General features: G+C 34.0%; 5 protein-coding genes across 6 annotated transcripts; all 5 read left to right on the top strand.

The window, feature by feature from the left end:
- Positions 1-2,135: 2,135 nt before the first annotated feature.
- Positions 2,136-4,284, top strand: LOC117784006 (tetraspanin-6). The gene is made up of 5 exons (XM_034621598.1): positions 2,136-2,491; positions 2,554-2,594; positions 3,490-3,625; positions 3,684-4,046; positions 4,101-4,284. The coding sequence occupies exons 1-5, from the start codon at positions 2,432-2,434 to the stop codon at positions 4,179-4,181; spliced, it is 681 nt and encodes a 226-aa protein (XP_034477489.1). The 5' UTR covers positions 2,136-2,431; the 3' UTR covers positions 4,182-4,284.
- A 944-nt stretch (positions 4,285-5,228) lies between these two features.
- On the top strand, positions 5,229-7,708 carry LOC117784093 (tetraspanin-6). 2 transcript variants are annotated; one of them, XM_034621706.1, is made up of 5 exons: positions 5,229-5,384; positions 5,479-5,560; positions 6,900-7,061; positions 7,119-7,481; positions 7,533-7,708. In XM_034621706.1, the coding sequence occupies exons 2-5, from the start codon at positions 5,495-5,497 to the stop codon at positions 7,620-7,622; spliced, it is 681 nt and encodes a 226-aa protein (XP_034477597.1). In that variant the 5' UTR covers positions 5,229-5,384; positions 5,479-5,494; the 3' UTR covers positions 7,623-7,708. The 2 variants fall into 2 exon arrangements, with proteins under 2 accessions (XP_034477597.1, XP_034477598.1); XM_034621707.1 differs by having other exon boundaries at positions 5,229-5,411.
- A 131-nt stretch (positions 7,709-7,839) lies between these two features.
- LOC117784198 (23 kDa integral membrane protein) lies at positions 7,840-9,900 on the top strand. Its single transcript, XM_034621863.1, has 5 exons — positions 7,840-7,983; positions 8,982-9,140; positions 9,212-9,373; positions 9,434-9,628; positions 9,693-9,900. The coding sequence occupies exons 1-5, from the start codon at positions 7,924-7,926 to the stop codon at positions 9,768-9,770; spliced, it is 654 nt and encodes a 217-aa protein (XP_034477754.1). The 5' UTR covers positions 7,840-7,923; the 3' UTR covers positions 9,771-9,900.
- A 1,933-nt stretch (positions 9,901-11,833) lies between these two features.
- On the top strand, positions 11,834-14,560 carry LOC117783819 (protein late bloomer). Its single transcript, XM_034621365.1, has 5 exons — positions 11,834-12,119; positions 13,613-13,771; positions 13,833-13,988; positions 14,059-14,265; positions 14,330-14,560. Exons 1-5 carry the CDS (start codon positions 12,060-12,062, stop codon positions 14,399-14,401), a joined length of 654 nt encoding a protein of 217 aa, XP_034477256.1. The 5' UTR covers positions 11,834-12,059; the 3' UTR covers positions 14,402-14,560.
- Positions 14,561-16,296: 1,736 nt separating this feature from the next.
- Positions 16,297-19,585, top strand: LOC117783895 (protein late bloomer). The gene is made up of 5 exons (XM_034621462.1): positions 16,297-16,346; positions 16,569-16,650; positions 18,367-18,525; positions 18,893-19,228; positions 19,289-19,585. Exons 2-5 carry the CDS (start codon positions 16,591-16,593, stop codon positions 19,358-19,360), a joined length of 627 nt encoding a protein of 208 aa, XP_034477353.1. The 5' UTR covers positions 16,297-16,346; positions 16,569-16,590; the 3' UTR covers positions 19,361-19,585.
- The last annotated feature ends 324 nt before the right edge of the window (positions 19,586-19,909 follow it).

Raw genomic sequence — 19,909 nt, 5'->3', positions numbered from 1 at the left:
TTTTAAATAAAAATATAAATTAATAAAAAAAAGGCGAAAATTGGCATTGTGCATTGTGAGCAAAAAGGGTGAACTTCTTTGTACATAAAAATTACTTTTTGCGCAGTGCCGAATGCCAATTTTCGCTTTATTTTTTATTTATTTTTAACAGAAATCGTTAGAGCCGTTTTGTCAGAAATCGCCAAAATGTAAGCTAAAAAACTTTATTTCACCTGTAAAATGTTACCTGAGTGCTTTAGAACTTGAACGTGTTTCTACGTCCGACTGCGTGCTGTGGAAAATATTTCATGAATAAAACTCCTTGCTCATTCGTCGCGTATTTTGATAAGCTTACAGCTCCGAGCTCTGCACCGATGTCGGTTCCTAAGACCACAGTCAAGACTTCAGTCCTAAGTCAGCCTTGATGACGATGGTCCAAGGCAGCGCCGGCTTTATCGACGTTGCGCTTGGAGGCTTTTTGGCATTTATCACCAGCACTTTACCCCTGACTTAACCCATTCCCAGCTGAGGTCCCAATTTCAATTTCAGCTCCAACCCAAGCTATAACACCAGCTACAGCAGAGTGTTGTGCCTGTTTTCTTAATGGTTTTCTGCCTAATGTCTGGACGCTGTTGTGGGTCCCAAAGGGCTACAATTGATTTTGAATTATATGCCCACACTTGGCTGCCCATTCAGACTCCGAATTTTGACTGGAAAGTTATCAAGCCGCAGAATCTACACTCAATAGGGAATATGTAATAGTTTTCTGCATTTATTAAAATGCTCAGTTCTCAATCAGTACAGATTTTTAATATGAAATGTTTGAATATTCGCTGAAAAATTAAGTATAAAAATTAATGGAACCACAATTTGATAAGAGCAACCCATAAAAATACTTATTCTCGATCAAATATACAGGTCAAACTTCTTTTCGATAAGTAAAACCAATGCTCGAAAGTAATTAATGAATAAATTATAAATATTTAAAGAATAATGTGCTTAACTGCCCCAGCAATTAATTATTTCAACCCAGTTATGTTTATTTTGTTCTAAGAAAATCAGTTTTCTATGAAAAATATTTGTTTATTTCCATTCAAGTTAAGCGCACTTTGAACTGTTATTTTTAGGAATATATGGTGTTTAAAAAATAAGTGAATATTTAATAATTGTTGTCAATGATCTCAATATGAATATTGAAAAAATACGATTCGATCGACTGTCATTTTATAACTTACTAAAGGGCTCCGCCTCCTGCTCGCTTCGCTCGCCAATACGCGGCTCGTTAGTTATTATATATATTATGAATTAATAAATATCAAATAATTTATAGAGCATTTCTATGTCAGCTATATGATATAGTGGTCTGATTTGATTTTTGTCAGGATATATAAAACCAAGTTAAATGCATATTGTATCAGTTTGGTTGAGATATCTCATAAAACCAAAAAGTTTTTCGTACTAAAACGTGATTTTCGACCGATAGAAAAATGTATTTATTCACATAACAGATAATATCTTCCAAACCCCTCATCCAAAATGTATGTTTCATATACCATTTTGTCAGAAATCGCCAAAACGTAAGCTAAAAAACTTTATTTCACCTGTAAAATGTTACCTGAGTGCTTTAGAAAAAAAGTTTAAAGGTAAGCATAAAAGCCCTCAATCACACCTTTCCAATGATATATATCGGTAGCTTTTATGGTTTGGAAACTGTTGAGGTTTCAATTTTAGCGGGATTTAGCGTTTTCCCGCTAAACTAGCGCTTTTTGCGTGCTGCTTTCGTCACTAACGCGAACTGCCGTCCGCAGTGATATAATAAATATAGCAAATAGTGTATAAAAAATAAAATGAGTAGGATTGAGATATTATTTTTTTTTGGGATGGAAATAATAACAAGCTGAAACGAGAATGCCAAGAAATAATATAAAACAAAACAAAAAAAATATGCTGAGATGAGAAGCGCCTTCGCTTTTTTTTTTTTTTTTCTAATAAAGAGCAAAGATGTGGGCGATATAACGCTCTCGATTTTCTCAAGCTATTCGCTGTTATACATAGTTCAATAGATGAGATGATAAACCGTGTGTGTGTTTGTGTTTGTGTGTGTGTGTAGAGGATAGAAAATTGTTTGTAGTACTACGCGCATTTTTCAGCAGTTTCAGTTGATTCACGGCACTGAAAGGCTGCGGTCAGCCAGCAGATAATTTTGTATCTGACAGATACAAAGCGTACAAAACTGGCTATTGCCTTATACGTAATACGTAATACCTATTTAATGCATTCAGCTCATTTTCGCCGATTTAAATAGCCAAGCATACGCCAGCCAGTTAGTCACTGAGTCAGTCAGTCGGAGAGACAACTGCGCCTTTAGATCAACGCAACAATTGTCGCTTGTCTCAGTTTCGATTGTTGCATTGCCACAGCAACAACAACCACAGCACTAGAATAACTTCAGATGGGTCTGTCGGATACTACAGTGAAGCATCTGCTGCTTCTGCTCAACTTTGTGTATGCGGTGAGTAAAAGTATCTCTTCTAAATGTATCTCAACCACATATACCTGTCTCAATATTTGCAGGTGCTCGGTTTGCTGCTCATTGGATTTGGCATATTCTTTCTGTGAGTCCATTGGCTATTCCAATGCAGTGGTGTCCAAAAGTTGAAGAGTATTTTATTGCCTACTTTGGACAGCACTGTTCTAATGTAGTCCCTATAAATCAGGGTATCAAAGCGATTCGAATATCGGTTTCAGTTGCGGTTTCGACTATGTTTTGTATTTTGGTTATCGGTTATCGCTTACAAAAAATCTTTGTATATCGGTTTTAAAACGTTTACCGATTTTTTATAGGTTTCGGTTTCAAAATATCGACGTGATTTCGGTTAAAAAAACAAAAAAAAACGTTAGATATTATAAAATGTTTATAAAGTACTTCATTAAAAAAAAAAAATCTTTTTAAAACGATTAATATTCAAATTTAAAGTCAAAATTACTTTGAAAAATGATGATTACACCTTAAAGGTCGGAATGGAGTAATCAGAAAAGTTCGCAAACGGAAAGTTTTCTATGAAACAGTTGTCAAATTCTTCTTCTTTTATTTAAGGAACTACCAGAACCTTTTTCTGGTCCGGTCCTATCAACATAGTTGAATTTAACGCTTGATTAAACCGAAACTAACCGTTATACATGAATCGGTTACTAAACGGTTTTTTTGGTTTGAATAATTTGAGTTTTTGGGTTTCGGCGTAATATAATAAGTTTTGTTCAGGGTTTACCGGTTATAGTTTCAATTACGTTTTTAATTTCTGCCAAATTTGAATTTAATGCTTGATTGAACCGCAACTAACCGTTATACATGAATCGGTTACTAATCGGTTTTATTTTTATTTAAATAATTTCATGTTTTTGGTTTCGGGGTAATATAATAAGTTTTGTTCAGGGTTTACCGGTTAAGGGTTACAGTTTCAATTGCGGTTTTAATTTCAGCCATAAATAATATTCTGTTGATCTTTTTAGAGCCTACGTCACGACGATTAGCATTGGTGAGAATGTCGCTGGCGGTCTGATAATCGGCCTGGGCGTCGTCATCATAATCATTGCCATCTTTGGCTGCTTGGCTGCCATACATGAAGCGCCAAGGCGACTCTTGATAGTAGGTTTATTCAGCTATAACTTATCGATCAGTAAATAACTTGATTCATTGCGTACAGTATGTTGTGGCCGTGGTGGTGTTGATACTCACACAACTGCTGTTTCTTAGCATGGTATCGAACGGCACTAAGGATGGCATCTCAGGTAGCATCAATGAGGGCTTTGAGAAATTGTGGGATATGGAGCGCAATGAAACCGGCGCATTGTCATACTATGAGAGCTGGTTGCATTGCTGTGGTGTCAACAACTCCGAGGACTATTTTGTCATACATCATGCGGTGCCCAAGAGCTGTTGCATTGACCAAAAATGCATTGACGACTCCAGTCTCTACAAAGTGGGCTGCAAGTCGAAATTCGTCGAGTACTTGGATGACCGGCTATTGGTTTTCAAGATTGTCAGTTGGCTGCTCATCTTGGGAGAGGTAAGTGCTCGCTTTTCTCTTTGAGAATCTAATTGAAAATCATGTCTATTTCAGGCTGTAGGCGCTTCCCTTGGTTGGTTCCTGCTAACCGGACTTAAGAACCAGGATCGACGCAACAATGCTGTCTGGATGTAAACAATTATAACACTAAGACTTAAGTATTACTTAAATTAAAATACACTAATATTAAATTGCTTTTATTATAAAACTTAATTGTACTTTGAAATATTGTTTTTATTATATATAAAATTTTCCTATTGATGGGATACTAAAAAACAAAATCTATTTAAGAATACATTTTCTGTCTAAATAATGAAATCAATTCATAAGCTGAAACATTTTTCCTTTTTTGAAACATAGATGGAATGATAAATATAAATAATATTATACATATGGTGTTGATCGATTCGACTCTAAGCCATGTGTCATCTAATTTCCATACCTACCCTTTGACATTTTTTCAATAACTTTCATCTCTCATAACTTTGTCAAAACTCAACCGATTTTCAAGCGGAATACCATTTTGATCATGATTTGGCATCTAAAATTATTCTGCATTTAAATCTTTATCATCTAGAAAATTTGATATTTTTTCGACTCTAAGCCATCTATCATCCAATTTTCCATACCTACCCCTTGACATTTTTTCAAAAACTTTCATGTCTCATAACTTTGTCAAAACTCAACCGATTTTCAAGCGGAATACCATTTTGATCATGATTTGGCATCTAAAATTATTCTGCATTTAAATTTGTAACAACTAGAAAATTTGATATTTTTTCGACACTAAGCCATCTATCGTCCAATTTTCCATACCTACCCCTTGACATTTTTTCAAAAACTTTCATGTCTCATAACTTTGTCAAAACTCAACCGATTTTCAAGCGGAATGTCGTTTTGATCATGATTTGGCCTCTAAAATTATTCTGCATTTAAATTTCTATCATCTAAAAAATTTGATATTTTTCGACTCTAAGCCATCTATCATCCAATTTTCCATACCTAAATCTAATTTTTTTTTCATTGATAAATTTTGATACAAAACTCAATGGGTAACACCCTGTATACTGTATTGATAGCACTTGCGCCGGCGTCAGCTTTTCCAGCCGAGACCGAGACTGAAACTTGAACCGTGTCTGCTGTCAGTCGACTGCCAGCATTCGGGCCATAAGTGACGCTGCCACGTCCGTACTTGGCTTTGTTTGTGCCGCATAAACAATGCCACTCCCCGTAGCATAAAAGCGAGGTTCACTGTCAGTGTCTTAATTGCCTTGCTAGTTGGAATTGGGCCTTAAAGCAAAACAATTCGAATTAACTTGCAAGCGGTGAAAATTAGTCGTAAGTGTGAAAATATTTCGCATATTGGTAAATACAAAGTTTGTTAAAAAGGGGCGCGTCTAACACCTTGATGTTATTGTATATATTTATTTAGTTCCATTCGTTGCATCATGGAGAAGACATTTGCCATAACACCGTGGAAATATGCACTGCTCACAACATGCATTCTAATTTCGGTAAGTTGAGTCAAAGTCATTGAACAACTCAGGTCCCCAGAGGACGTTTACTGACCTGCATATCGACTTGCCAGACGAAATGTAGCCAAAGCTTTCGAGTGCTTCCGCACAGACAAATTGCAGCATAAAAGAAATAATCGATATCATGAATGTGGAGGCAAATTTTCTGTTTATAGGAAATTAATCAGAGCTATGAACAGCTGTCAGCAGTTGGCCATCAATTTGATATTTAAATATGATTGTTTACTTTCGCCTTCATTTGGCCTACATGTGGTATACGTAATATGTGAAAATGTTGGCATTTTTAAGCAATTTGTATGCCTAATTGTTGAGCTTGTCGTTGTTGCTGTTTTGTTAGCCAATATGTTCCAATGATGAGGTCTAGGCCACGTTAAGATTAGCAAATGGTTTTAAGACCCCGTACTTAAAAAAAATACGGGGTTTTTTAAGTTTGCTTAAATAAAATGTGCGTAACAGGCAGAAGAAGGCGTGGCAGACACTATAATGTATACATATTCTTGATCAGCATCAAAAGCCGAGTCGATATAGCAATTTCCGTCTGTCCTGACGTCTATATACACGTAAAGAACTAGATTCCGCAAAATATAAGAGCTAGAGACACCAAAGTTGGTATATAGGTTGCTCTATATTGCAGGCAAATCAATTCAAATTGGTCTTATACATACTGACCGAATATGAATAAAATCGATCTATTATATCATATAGCTCCCATAGGAACAATCGGTCGAATATCAAGCTTTAGTACGAAAACATGTTGGTTTTATGAGATATCTTAACCAAACTAATATAATACAAATTTAAGTTGGTCTTTTACATCCTGACTGAAAATGGTTGAAATCGATCCATTATATCGTATAGCTACCATAGGATCGATCGGTCGAAAATCAAGTTTTAGTATGAGAAATTTTTTTGTTTTATAAGATATCTTAACGGAACTAATACATTACAAATTAAAAATGGGTTTTATACATTCTGACCGAAATTGGTTGAAATCGGTCCAATATATCATATAGCTGCCATAGGACCGATCGGTCGTAAATCCAATTTTAGTATGAAAAACAGGTTTGTTTTTTGAGATATCTTAACGAAACTAATATAATACAAGTTTAGGTTGGTTCTATACATCCTGACTGAAAATGGTTGAAATCGGTTTATTATATCGTACAGCTACCATAGGACCGATCGGTCGAAAATCAAATTTTAGTACGAAAAACATTTTTGTTTTATCAGATATGTTAACCAAACTGATAGAATATGCACTTAAGTTGGTCTTGTAGTTGTGTTTCTATTTTATTTATATACATTTTATTATTGACAGGCTCTTAACATATTATTCTTCTCGTGTGGCGTTGTCACCTGGGGCTCTGCCTCTTCGATCTATGGTGGCTATGCGGCAGCTTTATGTGGTGCCGCAGTCTTTGCCGCCGCCTTTCTGGGCGTGTATGTATCACTCAAAGAGTCCTACAAGTATTCCATATATGTAAGTATTTAACAAAATATACATATCTATGTCTAATTCAATTGGAATATCATGCAGTATTTGATCTGCACCACATTGGTAATGACGCTGCTGGCCACTTACTTTTTTACCTATTCCTCGATGCGGGAACAATTGCTGCGTCAGTTTGAGGATCGTGTGAAGCGTTTATTTGACGAGAAGTCGATTCATGATGATACCATGCAGCCCATACACAGCCTATTCCGCTGCTGTGGCCTGGAGGGACCGCAGGATTATTTGGCCAAGGAGGAGGGCGCTTTGCCCGGCAGCTGCTGTTATGCGGCTGATTGCAGCAAATCCTGGAATATCAATGACGAAGGTTGTGCCACAAAGGCGCCACGTCTGTTGCAGCTACAGTCAGATATCAATTACTACACTTGCATTGCCATGTTCGCTCTAGAGGTATTTATAACATATATATTTTAAAATTAAATTATCAATTTATAATTACAGATATTGGGAGTTTTCTCTGCCTATTTTATGGGCAAGGCACGCAAGTTGATCAAGACAAAGGACGATGAGACTCCCATAAATGAGAATTAAATCGATGCTTAGTCCCATATAGTCGAAACAATTAGTCAAATTAGTAAATTTATGATTTTTAAATAAAATACAATTCGATTACGTTACTCTTACTCTTTTTATTGTGTGTAAATTTGGCAAATATCTCAATTCCAGCAGCTTTACAGCACTGGAATCCGCAGAGTCGCACGATCGACACTTTCAAAAGTTCTCGTCATTCTTGCTCACATCATTTGAACGATCAACGCCGAACCGATTGGTTGTGTTATACCAAATACGCCAATTTAAACAGTTATCGCCTCTTTAATTTTTGGTAGTAAACATGGGCTGTACTTCCGGTTGCTTTAAGTGTTTCCTCAACATTCTAAACACAGTTTTTGCGGTAAGTTTTCTAGTTTATCGAGCGAGTAACATTTAATTAAAATACATTATTGTTTTTAAAATATTTTAAAAATAATTATACATTTTTCAACGTACGTGTACATGCATATATTTTCCTATTTATATATAAAAATGATGAATGTATTGTAGACAGATACATGCAATGTCGCTTTGAAGTTTGTACGTGAATACATCGAGTATAGTTATTATTAAAAAATGTGTGCGAATATGTATAAAAGAAAATAATTTAAAAATATGTATATACAGCCGGTTTTAAACTAGGCAAGTTACAGACTGATTTATGAAATAGCCGGCTATGTTTATGTCCAAATATGAATACTCGTTTGCATTTGTTTGATCTAAACTCAGAGAGAAATGTTTGAGTTAGCTTAAAGAAATTTATATACTCTTACTATACATTAAGAGAATGATATTTTTTAATGTATTTGATGAGAAGATACCTTGTATTGAAATGTATCCTAATAGTATAAATTATAGTCTCTTATAATTATCATTTATATGGATTTAAATACACATACGAAAATATTTATGGCCCAAATGAATTTTCCTATTGGTTAAAATGATTTTTTTTTTTTTTTTTTTTTCTAAAGAGCTTATTTATGGAATTAAAATTTTAAAATTGTATAACAATATATGTAAATTGTATAAATGATCGCCTGATTCGATTCGTTTAATAATTTCCTTAAAAAAAATATTCTTTATGGAATCGAGAATATAGATCATATTTTATAAGACTTTCCATAGATTTCAGATATACGTGTACATAATTGTATGCATGTTTTTAATGTTTATAAATCAAGTGGTTACGTTTATTGCTTATATTATATTAATACTAATTATAAATAATGTAAAGAAAATTTCAAAATAATTTTAAAATTGTATTTGCTATCTGAGTCATGCAATTTATAATTAACTTTTGAAACAGAAAAACAAAATGCATATTGATTGTCATATCTCATTTGTTTTTGTTGATTGCAGCTCTTTGGCCTGTTGATAATAAGCATAGCTACATTGAGTCTGCAACAAGCACCTACGGTTTATATTACCTATCTGTATGTGATTGGCGGCATTGTGTTTGTGGCATCCATTATCGGCTGCTGTGGCATCTGTCAGGAGAGCGTCTGTTTGACCACAACGGTGAGTGAACTTGATAAACAACTGCCAACAGAAGCTACAGATACTTAACCATATATTATGTACAAACACAGTATGGATTCATATTGTTTGCATTGCTTATTGTGCAATTGTTGGGCTTGTTGGGAAAGAACTTTGATGAGGATTACATCAAGCAGTTTGCTGTCGAAGATGTGAATGCTAAATGGAACTTAGAGGTGATCAAACCTGGCGCAATGGACAAGATACAGCGAACGGTAAGTGAGAATTTCTATTAAATATATAACTTTAAAGTATCTTCAACTTGATTCTTCCAGTACGAATGCTGTGGCCTTAATGGACCAGATGATTACGTAAGCATCGGACGTCCAACACTGCCGAAAAGTTGTTATCCAGAAGAGAAGACAAGTATTCCCTTCTATGCCACAGGTTGTTTATCTGCAGCTGCTGATGAATTTCTCAGATTCTTCAACTATGCGAACATCAGCAAATGGGGCTCATTTGGCATCACAGTATGTCTATATATATTAGATAATCACTGTGGGTCTTACTAATATCACTATGATATCATTTCAGGCTTTGCTGTGCTTCTGTTCCTTCTATTTAGCGCGACGTTTTCGCCGGGAACGCCTGAGATACTCTTATCATTATTAAAACGAACTGAATTTCAATCTATGTTTTCCAAAAACTCAAAATTCCCGAAATACTCGAAATTTATGTATATGTATAATTTGTCAAAATTTACAAATAAATTCGTAATCAAGTCTAGTCGTAGTACTATCAATTATAAACTATCTATTGGGCTGGCGTCATTCCACAATCCCAGAGCTACTCAATCATGACGCAATGTGTGTTCGATAATCGCAACGCATTAGCTTACAGAGAGGGAGAAATGATCGACTATACACTGAAAAAATAAAAATTGTTGGCTCAAAATTACGAATTTTTGTTAAAAAAATGTGTCGAGAACATAAAATTCTTAATGTTAAAAATCACATCGGGCTTTTGAGAACATTTTAAATAGGACCAAGTTCTTGTTATAAGAATACATTTTTTTTATTTATTTTATTTTTTTTTTAAAGAATAAATGTTCTTAAAATTTGAGTCATAAAAAAAAATAAGAAAGAATTATATATACAGGTGTGTTTCAGAAATCTCTAGAGTTTTGGAAAAGTATTGCTTTGGAAAACATCTTTTCGAAATATAAGTGTTCCTTAAATGCCAGAGCTTTAGTTTTTTTTCAAACATATTTTTGAAGTCAAAAACAAACGGTTTACTTCAAGTTTCTCAAAATTTTTAAGTTTTGAAATATTTTATATAATTAACAAAATCATTAAAAATTTATTTTAACCATTTTTATTCAATTTAAAAAATAGTTAAAGTCAACTCAGTAAACATTACAATTAAGTTAAATGTTTACACAATTTTTAGACATTTGAAGGCAATGATTGCTTGTTTTCAGGAACACCAACCATTGCTTTTGGTTTGCTGTTAGAGATTTGTAGAACACCTCTAATTTACATTTTTTTTTGGCTTGGTAATTTTATAAATATTGCTTTATTAAATATTCTTCTTGGGAATTAGTGGGTCTCGAACCCGCGCTTGCATTCAAACTGAAGCGACAACTCTAACCAGAGCGCCATGGGACAACTATTTGCGGCAAATAAAAAATGAAATACATTTTTGTTCTTAAGTTAAGAACTGCGCTTTTTTAGATTATTATTTTTAGTATTAGTAATTTGGCTTTAAAATGGTTCTATATCAAAAACAAAATATTTAATATATATATATATATTTATATATATTTGAGTATAAGTAATTTGGTTTTAAAACAGTCATATTTTTAGATTAATATTTTGAGTATTAGTAATTTAGTTTTAAAATGGTTATATTTCAAAAACAAAATATTTAAAATGAATGTATTTGATTTTTTTTAAAATTAATATTTTAAGCATTAGTAATTTGGTTTAAAAATGGTTCTATTTCAAAAACAAAATATTTGAAATGAATTTTTTTAGATAAATATTTTGAGTATTAGTTGATTTTAAAATAGTCCTATTTCAAAATCAAAATATTTATAATGAATATTTTTGATTAATATTTTGAGTATTAGTAATTTGGTTTTAAAATGGTGATATTTCAAAAACAAAATATTTAAAATGAATGTTGTTGATATTTTGTTTTAGTGTAGAGACTCTAGAGACTCACTCTCTCGGGGTGTTAACATCTGGCGCATTTGAGAGGTAGCGCCAGAGTCTATTTAGAACTAGACGCGGCCCCCAGACCTACATAGATCCCAAGTACGCCACTTTGGAGCTGCCAATCGTAATGCGCGCTCAGTTCGTCAGTCAGTCAGTCTGTCAGTCATTCCGTCAGTCAGTCATTCCGTCATTCTACGGCTGGAGTAGACCGCCCGGCTGTTTATTTGTTTGTTTGTTTGGCTTCCGACATCGTTGGGACTTTGGTATACATACATTGACTTTTGATTTTGGCTTTTTTTTTTTTTGCCTTTGCTTTTCATGTTTGTTTACTGTCTTTTTGTTTGCTTTGTTGTGGTGTTGGTGGTGGTGGTGCGGTTGCTTGTGTGCTGTGGTGCTGTGGTGCTGTGGTTGTATAGAGCGCCAAATGCAAACGCTGCTCGCCGGCAGCTTCGGATTTGGCCTCAGTTTCAGTCTGTCTGTGTCTCTGTGTTTCTGTTTTTCTGTTTCAGTTTCAGTTTCAGTTCGTTCGTGACCGTGTCCGCTCTAGCTGTAGCTCTCTGTACTCGCGGTTCTCCGCTCGATTTCAAAATAGACAAACCGCTCGTGAGATCCCAAGTACTTTGTTAGTTTTTTTTATTTTTTGTGCATGTTGTTATTGTTTTCCAAACTGTACAAGCTGTTGCACGTGTCAAGTGCCAAACAATTACAATTATTTACAATAAATTCAACAACATTTTGAAAAATGGGCTGCGCAATGGGCACCGTTAAATACTCATTATTCCTCTTCAATGCATTATGGGGGGTAAGTTTTGAATATTTCGAAATACTGAAAGTAACCATATGGCTGAATCGTATCTTGTGCGAATTTATTCGAAATTGCATTTGTTTTTTAAATATTTCACATGCGCTTTCTAACTTTATCTGGCGTTAGATGATATCATCTTGTATGTTTAAACTCGCACATATGCGTGCTTAGTTCACGACTATTATTGTTAGTTCAGCTCACAATCTACCACAATTTGTGTGTGTGTGTGTGTGTGAGTATCTGTGTCCACTGTCTGTGTCCATTTTTTGCATTCCTTGAGCCGCGTGAAAAGCTTCTTTGTTAACAAACAGTCAGCGACAACGTCATGCCTTTAGATTTAATACAATAATTAAGAAATATTAGAAACCGGATTAGAAAACATACACACCACACACCAATGACAATGTCAACACCTGGCAATGAAAGCAGCTAAAGGTTTTTCATCTTTTTTCTTTTATATTCCGTTGAGAAACGGTCTTACAAATTTAATATTCTCATGTTTCATATTTCAAATTTCACAATAGAAGCTATTAACTTAATTGCTTCTGGTATACATTGAGAATGCTTAGCCAGGAAGTTCTAGACCTCTAGATGACATCAGACATTATTCACCTTTTACGTGTATGTTTGAAAAATTACTTAACTACAATTTTTGCTTAAAGGAATATAGTATATATAAAGCTAAAGTTGTTTAGCATATGAAGTCATCAGAAATTAAGGGGCGTCTTGACATACGCCCGCCATTTGTTGATGATTCAAATAGAGAATTTTTACAGCAGTTTTTAATTTTTAGATAAAAAAAAATTTTATTTTGAATCATTAAAAAAAATATTATTTTTTATTGATTTTTTAAATGTAATATTTATCATCATTTTTCTTGTTGTTATTTTGTTCAAAGTTATATAAGTTGATAGAAGATAATGCTGGAATAAAAGACGCTAGTTAGCAGTAGGAAGTCTTAACTTTATAAATGTGATCACTAGGGTGCATCGATTTGGGACCAAAAAAATTGAAAAAAAGGTAAGCTAAATTCGTAATCTACGGTCAATTTTAAGATGTTTTTACCGAGAAACTATAGTTCTAAAATTAATTTCTAATCCCCGTTTTTTGAGTTGAAAAATTTACTTTTCAATTTTTAGCATGTTTATTATTAGCATATCTTTAGTGTTTTTAGTCCGAATCTGAAAAGATTGGCATCAAAACTCTCATTAGGACCAGGACTTTTAAGATTTCATAGAATCAAAGAACCAATTTTTCTAAAAACACAATTTTCGTTTATGCAACGACTAAAAATTAAAAAATTTTTCAATTCAAATATTGAGCACTAGAAATTGATTTTAGAGCTATGTTTTCTGGGTGAAAACATTTAAGAATTGACCGTAGATAACGAAATTGGACTATCATTTTTGTTAAAAAAAATCAAGGCACCCTAGTGATCACTGATAACAAACAATTAAACGAAATTTAGCTAATAATACTGATCTTTTCAGATACTTGGCATTGTGGTCATAGTGTTTGGCGGCCTTGGCTTGGGAGCGATGCCTGAGAACTATGCCATTGGCATCATGATACTGGGCGGCTTTATACTGCTCATCTCGATATTTGGATGCTTTGGCGCCATTCGTGAGTCATATCGCATGCTGTGGACGGTAAGTACGGTTACCCGTAGATCAGATAGAGTCAAGAGCTCACCTTTAATGCAATTAATAGTATGTGACGCTGCTGTTGGTGCTGATTGTGCTGATCGTCGTCTTTATGCTGTTCAATACCCGAGATACTTTCAAACATTATGCCATGCAAATGGTGGAGGATCAGTGGCAGCAGGAGCTGATCAAGCCAGGTAGCATGGATCACATACAAAAGACGGTAGGTGTTGCAGCTATTGTGGCAGGCACTGTGGCACTTTGTCTAAGTTGCAGTCATCTCGTTTATCTAGTACACATGCTGTGGTCGCTATGGAGCTGATGACTACTTCAGCATTGCACATAGGAATGATACTGTGCCCCTGAGCTGTTGCAGAGGCAACCATTGTGTGAATCCCTTGCATGTCTACAACGAGGGCTGTTTGAGCAGTGTGGAAAAGGCATTTGCCGATGAGGCCACAACAACGCAATACTGTGAATGGGGATTGCTGGCATTCGATGTAAGTTTCTATTCAAAACATCTGTAAGAATTGCATTTACAAGTTGTAATTTATCTATTTTCAGCTGATAATATTGGCGCTTGCCTTTATACTAGCCATACATTATTCGAATCGCAGGCGTCGCTACAATTATTAGTTTGCTGTTAGTTTACTTTAAGTCAGACTTGCACTCGTAACTCAGGTTTAAGTGTCACCCATGTACCTATGCCACTTTGGGCTGAACACCGATCCAACTGTGTTCCCTTGCCAAGCAAACCCAGTGCCTAAAAATATAATTTAACTTCAAGATAAAGAATATTGTTTCGTGTTATTTTTTTAATGATTCCCCATGGTCAGTTTGAATGATTTAAAATTGGAAAGCTCTCGAAAACAATTAGGCGAGCTAATCGACACGTGGGAGTTGAGGCTCAACCGATACTCAAACATAATTAAGCTCTGAAAACGAAACACTTAATGAGCTTTATGCGGTTTTTTCGACCAGCTGCAAGGCTGCCTGATGTGGCAGAGTTTTATACTTGAAACAACAACAACAATGTTTGACGTTTACCATTCCAAAGCTTAGTCGGAGGGATGGAGACAGAGACAGAGAGAGAGGGATAGAAACAGAGTGCATAGAAAGTGCAATTGAACATTAAAGCAGCTGATCTTTCAAAGTTATTACACTCAGAAAAAGAAAATCAATAAGAATTGTGACTTTCCCGAAAATGCTTGAGTCAAGTACAAAATTTTTTTTATAGAGTATTTTTTATTTAATCCCAAAATACTTAATTCTAGACATTTTTAAGTACTTTTGGCATCATTTCAGGGACAATTAGAGCGTATTAATTTATAATACTTTAAGTTAAACCAAACAAAATTTTTTGTGTTATTTTTTACATTGTCTTTTTAACTTTTTTTTTTTGGTTTTTTTTTTTTTATTATTTTTGATTTAATAAAAATACCTTGTTATTTTAAAATACGAGTAAAATTTGTATTTAAGTTATGTTAGTAGTACACGAACTTACTTTGTCTTTTTACCTTTTTTTTTTTTTTTTTTTTTTATTATTTATATTTTAATAAAAATACATTCTTATTTTAAAATACGAGTACAATTTGTACTCAAGTAATGTAAGTATTAAACGAACTTGAAAGTTTAAGTGCAAACACATTTTGAAATCAAATCAACATTTTTTTTCTGAGTGTATCAATGCATGCCAGCTGCACTGAGCTTCATCTGAAACTTTTATGACTGACTTTAATTTCTCAGAAACCAAACTGATCACTTAATGTAATATTCCATACAGAAAAATTAATATTATTAATCATGTTTAAATGGAAAATATTTACAGATGAACATTTGTACAGAGCAAATCACTTTAAGGCTTAAATTGAATGCATATTGCATAAAATTTATAATGTTTTTTTAAAGTGATTGCTTTTTGCCAGATTAACTATTATTCTGTAAAGACTATGGTATGAAAATATTTAAAATGTACTTAATATATTTTCAAGCTTCAGTAAGTAACTAAATTTCCTCAATTAATTCAATCAATATCAATCAAACATAATTAATAGTAAAGCAATATATATTTATTTAAATATCTAACCACATTTGTTGATGTTCCGTAAAAGTTAATTAACAACTTATCACCTAATCAACTCGATTAAATCAGGTTAATAAACTGAGAACTAACTGCTGAGATAAAGCGTAAAACTTGTTACGCCTCACAGTATGTCGTATGATAAGGGGGGGGGTATTGAGTGAGTGACGTCATTGTTTGCAGCGTTAATATGCGCGAGCGCATTAACTCTCTCTCTCGCTCTCGCTCTCTTGCTTTTACTCTCTCTGTGTGTGTGGGGTGTCTGCTGAGCATGTGTGTGTGTGTTTCAGTCGCATTCAATGAACAAAATAACAATCTTTTTTGTTTGTTTGGATTCAGTTTGCAAGCAAACGCAGAACGTGCAAGTTTGGAAAACGCTTTCTACTGAGAATAAATATTCAAAAAAAAAAATAAGGGGCAACGGACTGCGGCCATTTAAATTGTTATTTAAATAAAATAAACAAGCTTTCTTTGTTGTTGTTGTTGTTGTGAAGTCAAAAGGTTAAGAAACTTTGTGCTGTGATATTTGTATGTGTGTACAGCTAATTATGAACATATTACATTCGAAACGAACCTAAATATAATTCAATTTCGACTAATTAAAAGTAATCTGAGTGCACACTTTCTGCAGCTTACTGAAATTATTTTACTATAAAAAATTATTAAAAAACGCTTCCGAATGTGCTTGTTCAGCTTTAGCTTATTTTTCGTCTATATTTTCAGATCGTCCAAGTGAGTTTTGAAAATGGGTTGCCCCACAAACGTCGTTAAAATTATCTCAATCTCGCTGAATGCCATTTTGGCGGTAAGTTTCATATATGGTTAAGTAATAAATTATTTCTAAGCAAATCCAGAAAATTTAAATATTAACGCTGATTTTGTTTAATTTAAAAAAAAAGAAATAAGCCCACTTGCAAGCATGATGTCATTTGCCGTCACACAACACAGGTTTATGGTTCCAAATGTTCAACAACAAAAAATATATATATATTGAAAAAAGTATAACTGCAATCTAGTGACTTTGCCATATAATTTTTCTATTCAAAAATTCAGCAAGAGCCAAGAAATACATATTCAAATAATTTCATGCACATGGCCCCAATTTTGATGTTGTTGTTGTTAGTTTTGTTCTCTCCACTTACATATTAAAATGGCCATGTTGTATTTTTAATATTTTGTCATTTGTTAGTTTCACACACTATGGCCACGTCGACGACAGGTCTTGCCCCAGAAATCCCCTAGCACCCATCCCTCCTGAAAGTCCCCGTCTTGTAACCATGGCAAACATGTTTACACTTTCCAATTTCGTTTTGTTTTGACTGTCCCGGGAATCAAGTGTAGCACTTGCAGGAAACATACATGAATTGTACTAATTTCAAGCTGCTCGATGATGTCATACCATGCCACTTATTTGCAGTTTGACCTATATATTGAATGTCCCGAAACTCAAACCCAAACCCAAACCGAACTCAAACCCTCGCCAGCGCATGGGGTGTTTTGTTGGTTCCAGCACCACCCTCTATACGAGTTCACTGATATAAAAATCAAGACTCTGGTCTTAAAACGTCGAATTTTGGTCTTGAAAATGAGTCAAAAATATAAAATTCTTAACTTTCTAACTTTAACTGGTTTTGGGAACATTTCAAATAAGAGCAAGTTCCTATTATAGGAATAAATGTTCTTAAAATTAAAGACAAAAAAAAAAAAAAAAAAAAAGTAGGAAGATTTTTAAATATATAATTTTTTGTGCTGGTTTTGGTCTCGAAAATGAGTCAAAAATATAAAATTCTTAAAGTTAGAAAACACATTTTGGTTGCGAGAACATTTTAAATAAGAGCAATAGGAATAATAGGAATATTATAAGAATAAATGTTCTTAAAATTAAAGTTAACAAAAGAAAAATCAAATGCAAGAGTTTTAAATTTATAATTTTTTTATTGAAAAATTTAAAAAATGTTATTTTACTATTTTTTTCATGTCAAGAGTGGGATTCGAACCCGCGCTTGCTTACACAACTGAAACGGCGACTCTAACCAGAGCGCCACGGGACAAATATTAGCTTTGAATAAAATATGACATATTTATTATTTCCTAATAATTTTAAATTTTAATATTATATCAATAACTAAGAGTCTTTCGAGTCTTTAATATTCTTGAATTATTTTTTAGTAATTCATTTTTAAAATGATTTAATTTTATGAACAAAATACTTAAGAGAAATGCTTCTGTTTTTAGAAGTTGATCTATTTTTTAAGTGTAGAAGACAAAAAAGTAAACCAGCAATTGACAGGCCATAGAAAGCTCTGGATTTGTGACATAAACTAGATCATTTGAAGAGGCTCAATTAATGAGTTACTCATAATGTACTCGTATATATGTTTAAATTGCATTCATCTCGTTGTGTTGGACCTTGTTATCGTTTATTGTATATTGTTTATTGTTTACTTTTGATTGTCATACAAATGAGTTGTTTATGTGTATTTCCACTTGCATTTCCGTTGCAATTTTTTTTTTTTTGCAGTTTTTGGCATGCGGAGCCATCGCCTGGATAGCCATTAATTCAGATACGGAGCAGGAGGAGTTTGTTATCGCCAGCTATGTGTTTAGCGGTTTGATTGTTCTCATGGTCATTGTGGGCATATATGCAGCCATACGAGAGTCGATTTGTCTAACCGCAACGGTAGGTCATTGCCTTGTATAACAGATGTATAACAGTTTAATAGGCTATTTCCACGACCACTCACATTTGCCACATTTGCTCACATTTGTGAAATGTGAAACTGTTAAGACATTCTCCATTCACCCGAAATAAATCAGCAGTTCGATTTATGTGCAAAAATTATAAAAAGCTGAAAACAAGTACATTTTCATTTTTATTTTGAATGGCCAAAAAATCTTAACATTCATTATGAATGAGCCAAAATGATCATTCGGATTTTGTACTGAAATAAAGTTCACATTCGGCCCTAATGATGAAAATGGAGTCGAATGTGCCAAATGTGCTGTGGAAATAGGCCAGAAATGACGCTTAACATTCTACCCTGTAGGTTGCTGTATTTCTGCTACTGCTGGTCATTCTGCAAATTGTGAATATCTTCATGTTTGTGAATCCCATGAAGTTGCAGAGTGGCCAGGAAACCGTTGAGATTGCCTGGCAGGCCAACAACATGGACGGATTGCAACAGCAATTCAAGTGTTGTGGCAAGACGAGTGCTCAGGATTATGTGCATCTCAATCAGGTGATACCGCCCAGCTGTTATACCGATCTGCAGCAAGTGCCGGATCATTTGTTCCTCAACGGTTGCATTGAAAAGGTGCAGGATCAATATGAAAGCGACAAGCGACGCTTTTTAATTGTATCCTGGGGACTGGCGGCCTTCTTGGTAAGTTATTAACAATTTAAAGGTGATTCTTTATTCAACTAATTGTGGGAATATTTGCAGCTGCTGTGCTTCGTCGGTGCCGTATTTCTGGGCATCAGTTTCCGGAATAAACAGAGGCGCCTGCAATTTTAATGGCCAGCTAATGCTAGCTACGCCTCAAGTACAAAACTGTGTGTGGGAAGGATGATTCAAAGTATTTAAATTATATTTTCTAACCAAAAAAAAAAAATACAAAATATTTTAAAAAAGTTCAACTAGGCGAACATTTTAATTCAAATGCTGAAACCTAAGCTAGTTAATATATGTACGAATAGCTCTTACTATTTATAAAGCCAATAAAACTATATATGTGTGTGTCTAAAATTCAACTGCATATTACGCATACCACGTGTGGTACAAGGTCGCCCTCAGGTAGGACTACTGTATTTTTCAGAATATAAATAGAGCTACGTCACGTACTGATGGCCAAAAAAAAAATACAACAAGACTGCCAGACAACTTGTTGCTCATCTGCCTATCTCATAAATGTACATTAGGGTGCATCGATTTATTTTTTCATGAAAAATGGTAACCCAAAATCGTAATCTATGGAAAGTTCTACGATGTTTTCACCAAGAAACATTAGTTGTAAAATCAATTTTAAGTTCCCACTTTTTAAGTTAAAAAATTTAGTTTTTAAAG

This window comes from Drosophila innubila (genome assembly GCF_004354385.1).
Source record: "Drosophila innubila isolate TH190305 chromosome 2R unlocalized genomic scaffold, UK_Dinn_1.0 1_C_2R, whole genome shotgun sequence".
Classification (NCBI taxonomy): domain Eukaryota; kingdom Metazoa; phylum Arthropoda; class Insecta; order Diptera; family Drosophilidae; genus Drosophila; species Drosophila innubila.
Note: the sequence above shows the minus strand (reverse complement) of the source record. Positions and strands in the feature narration are given on the sequence as shown.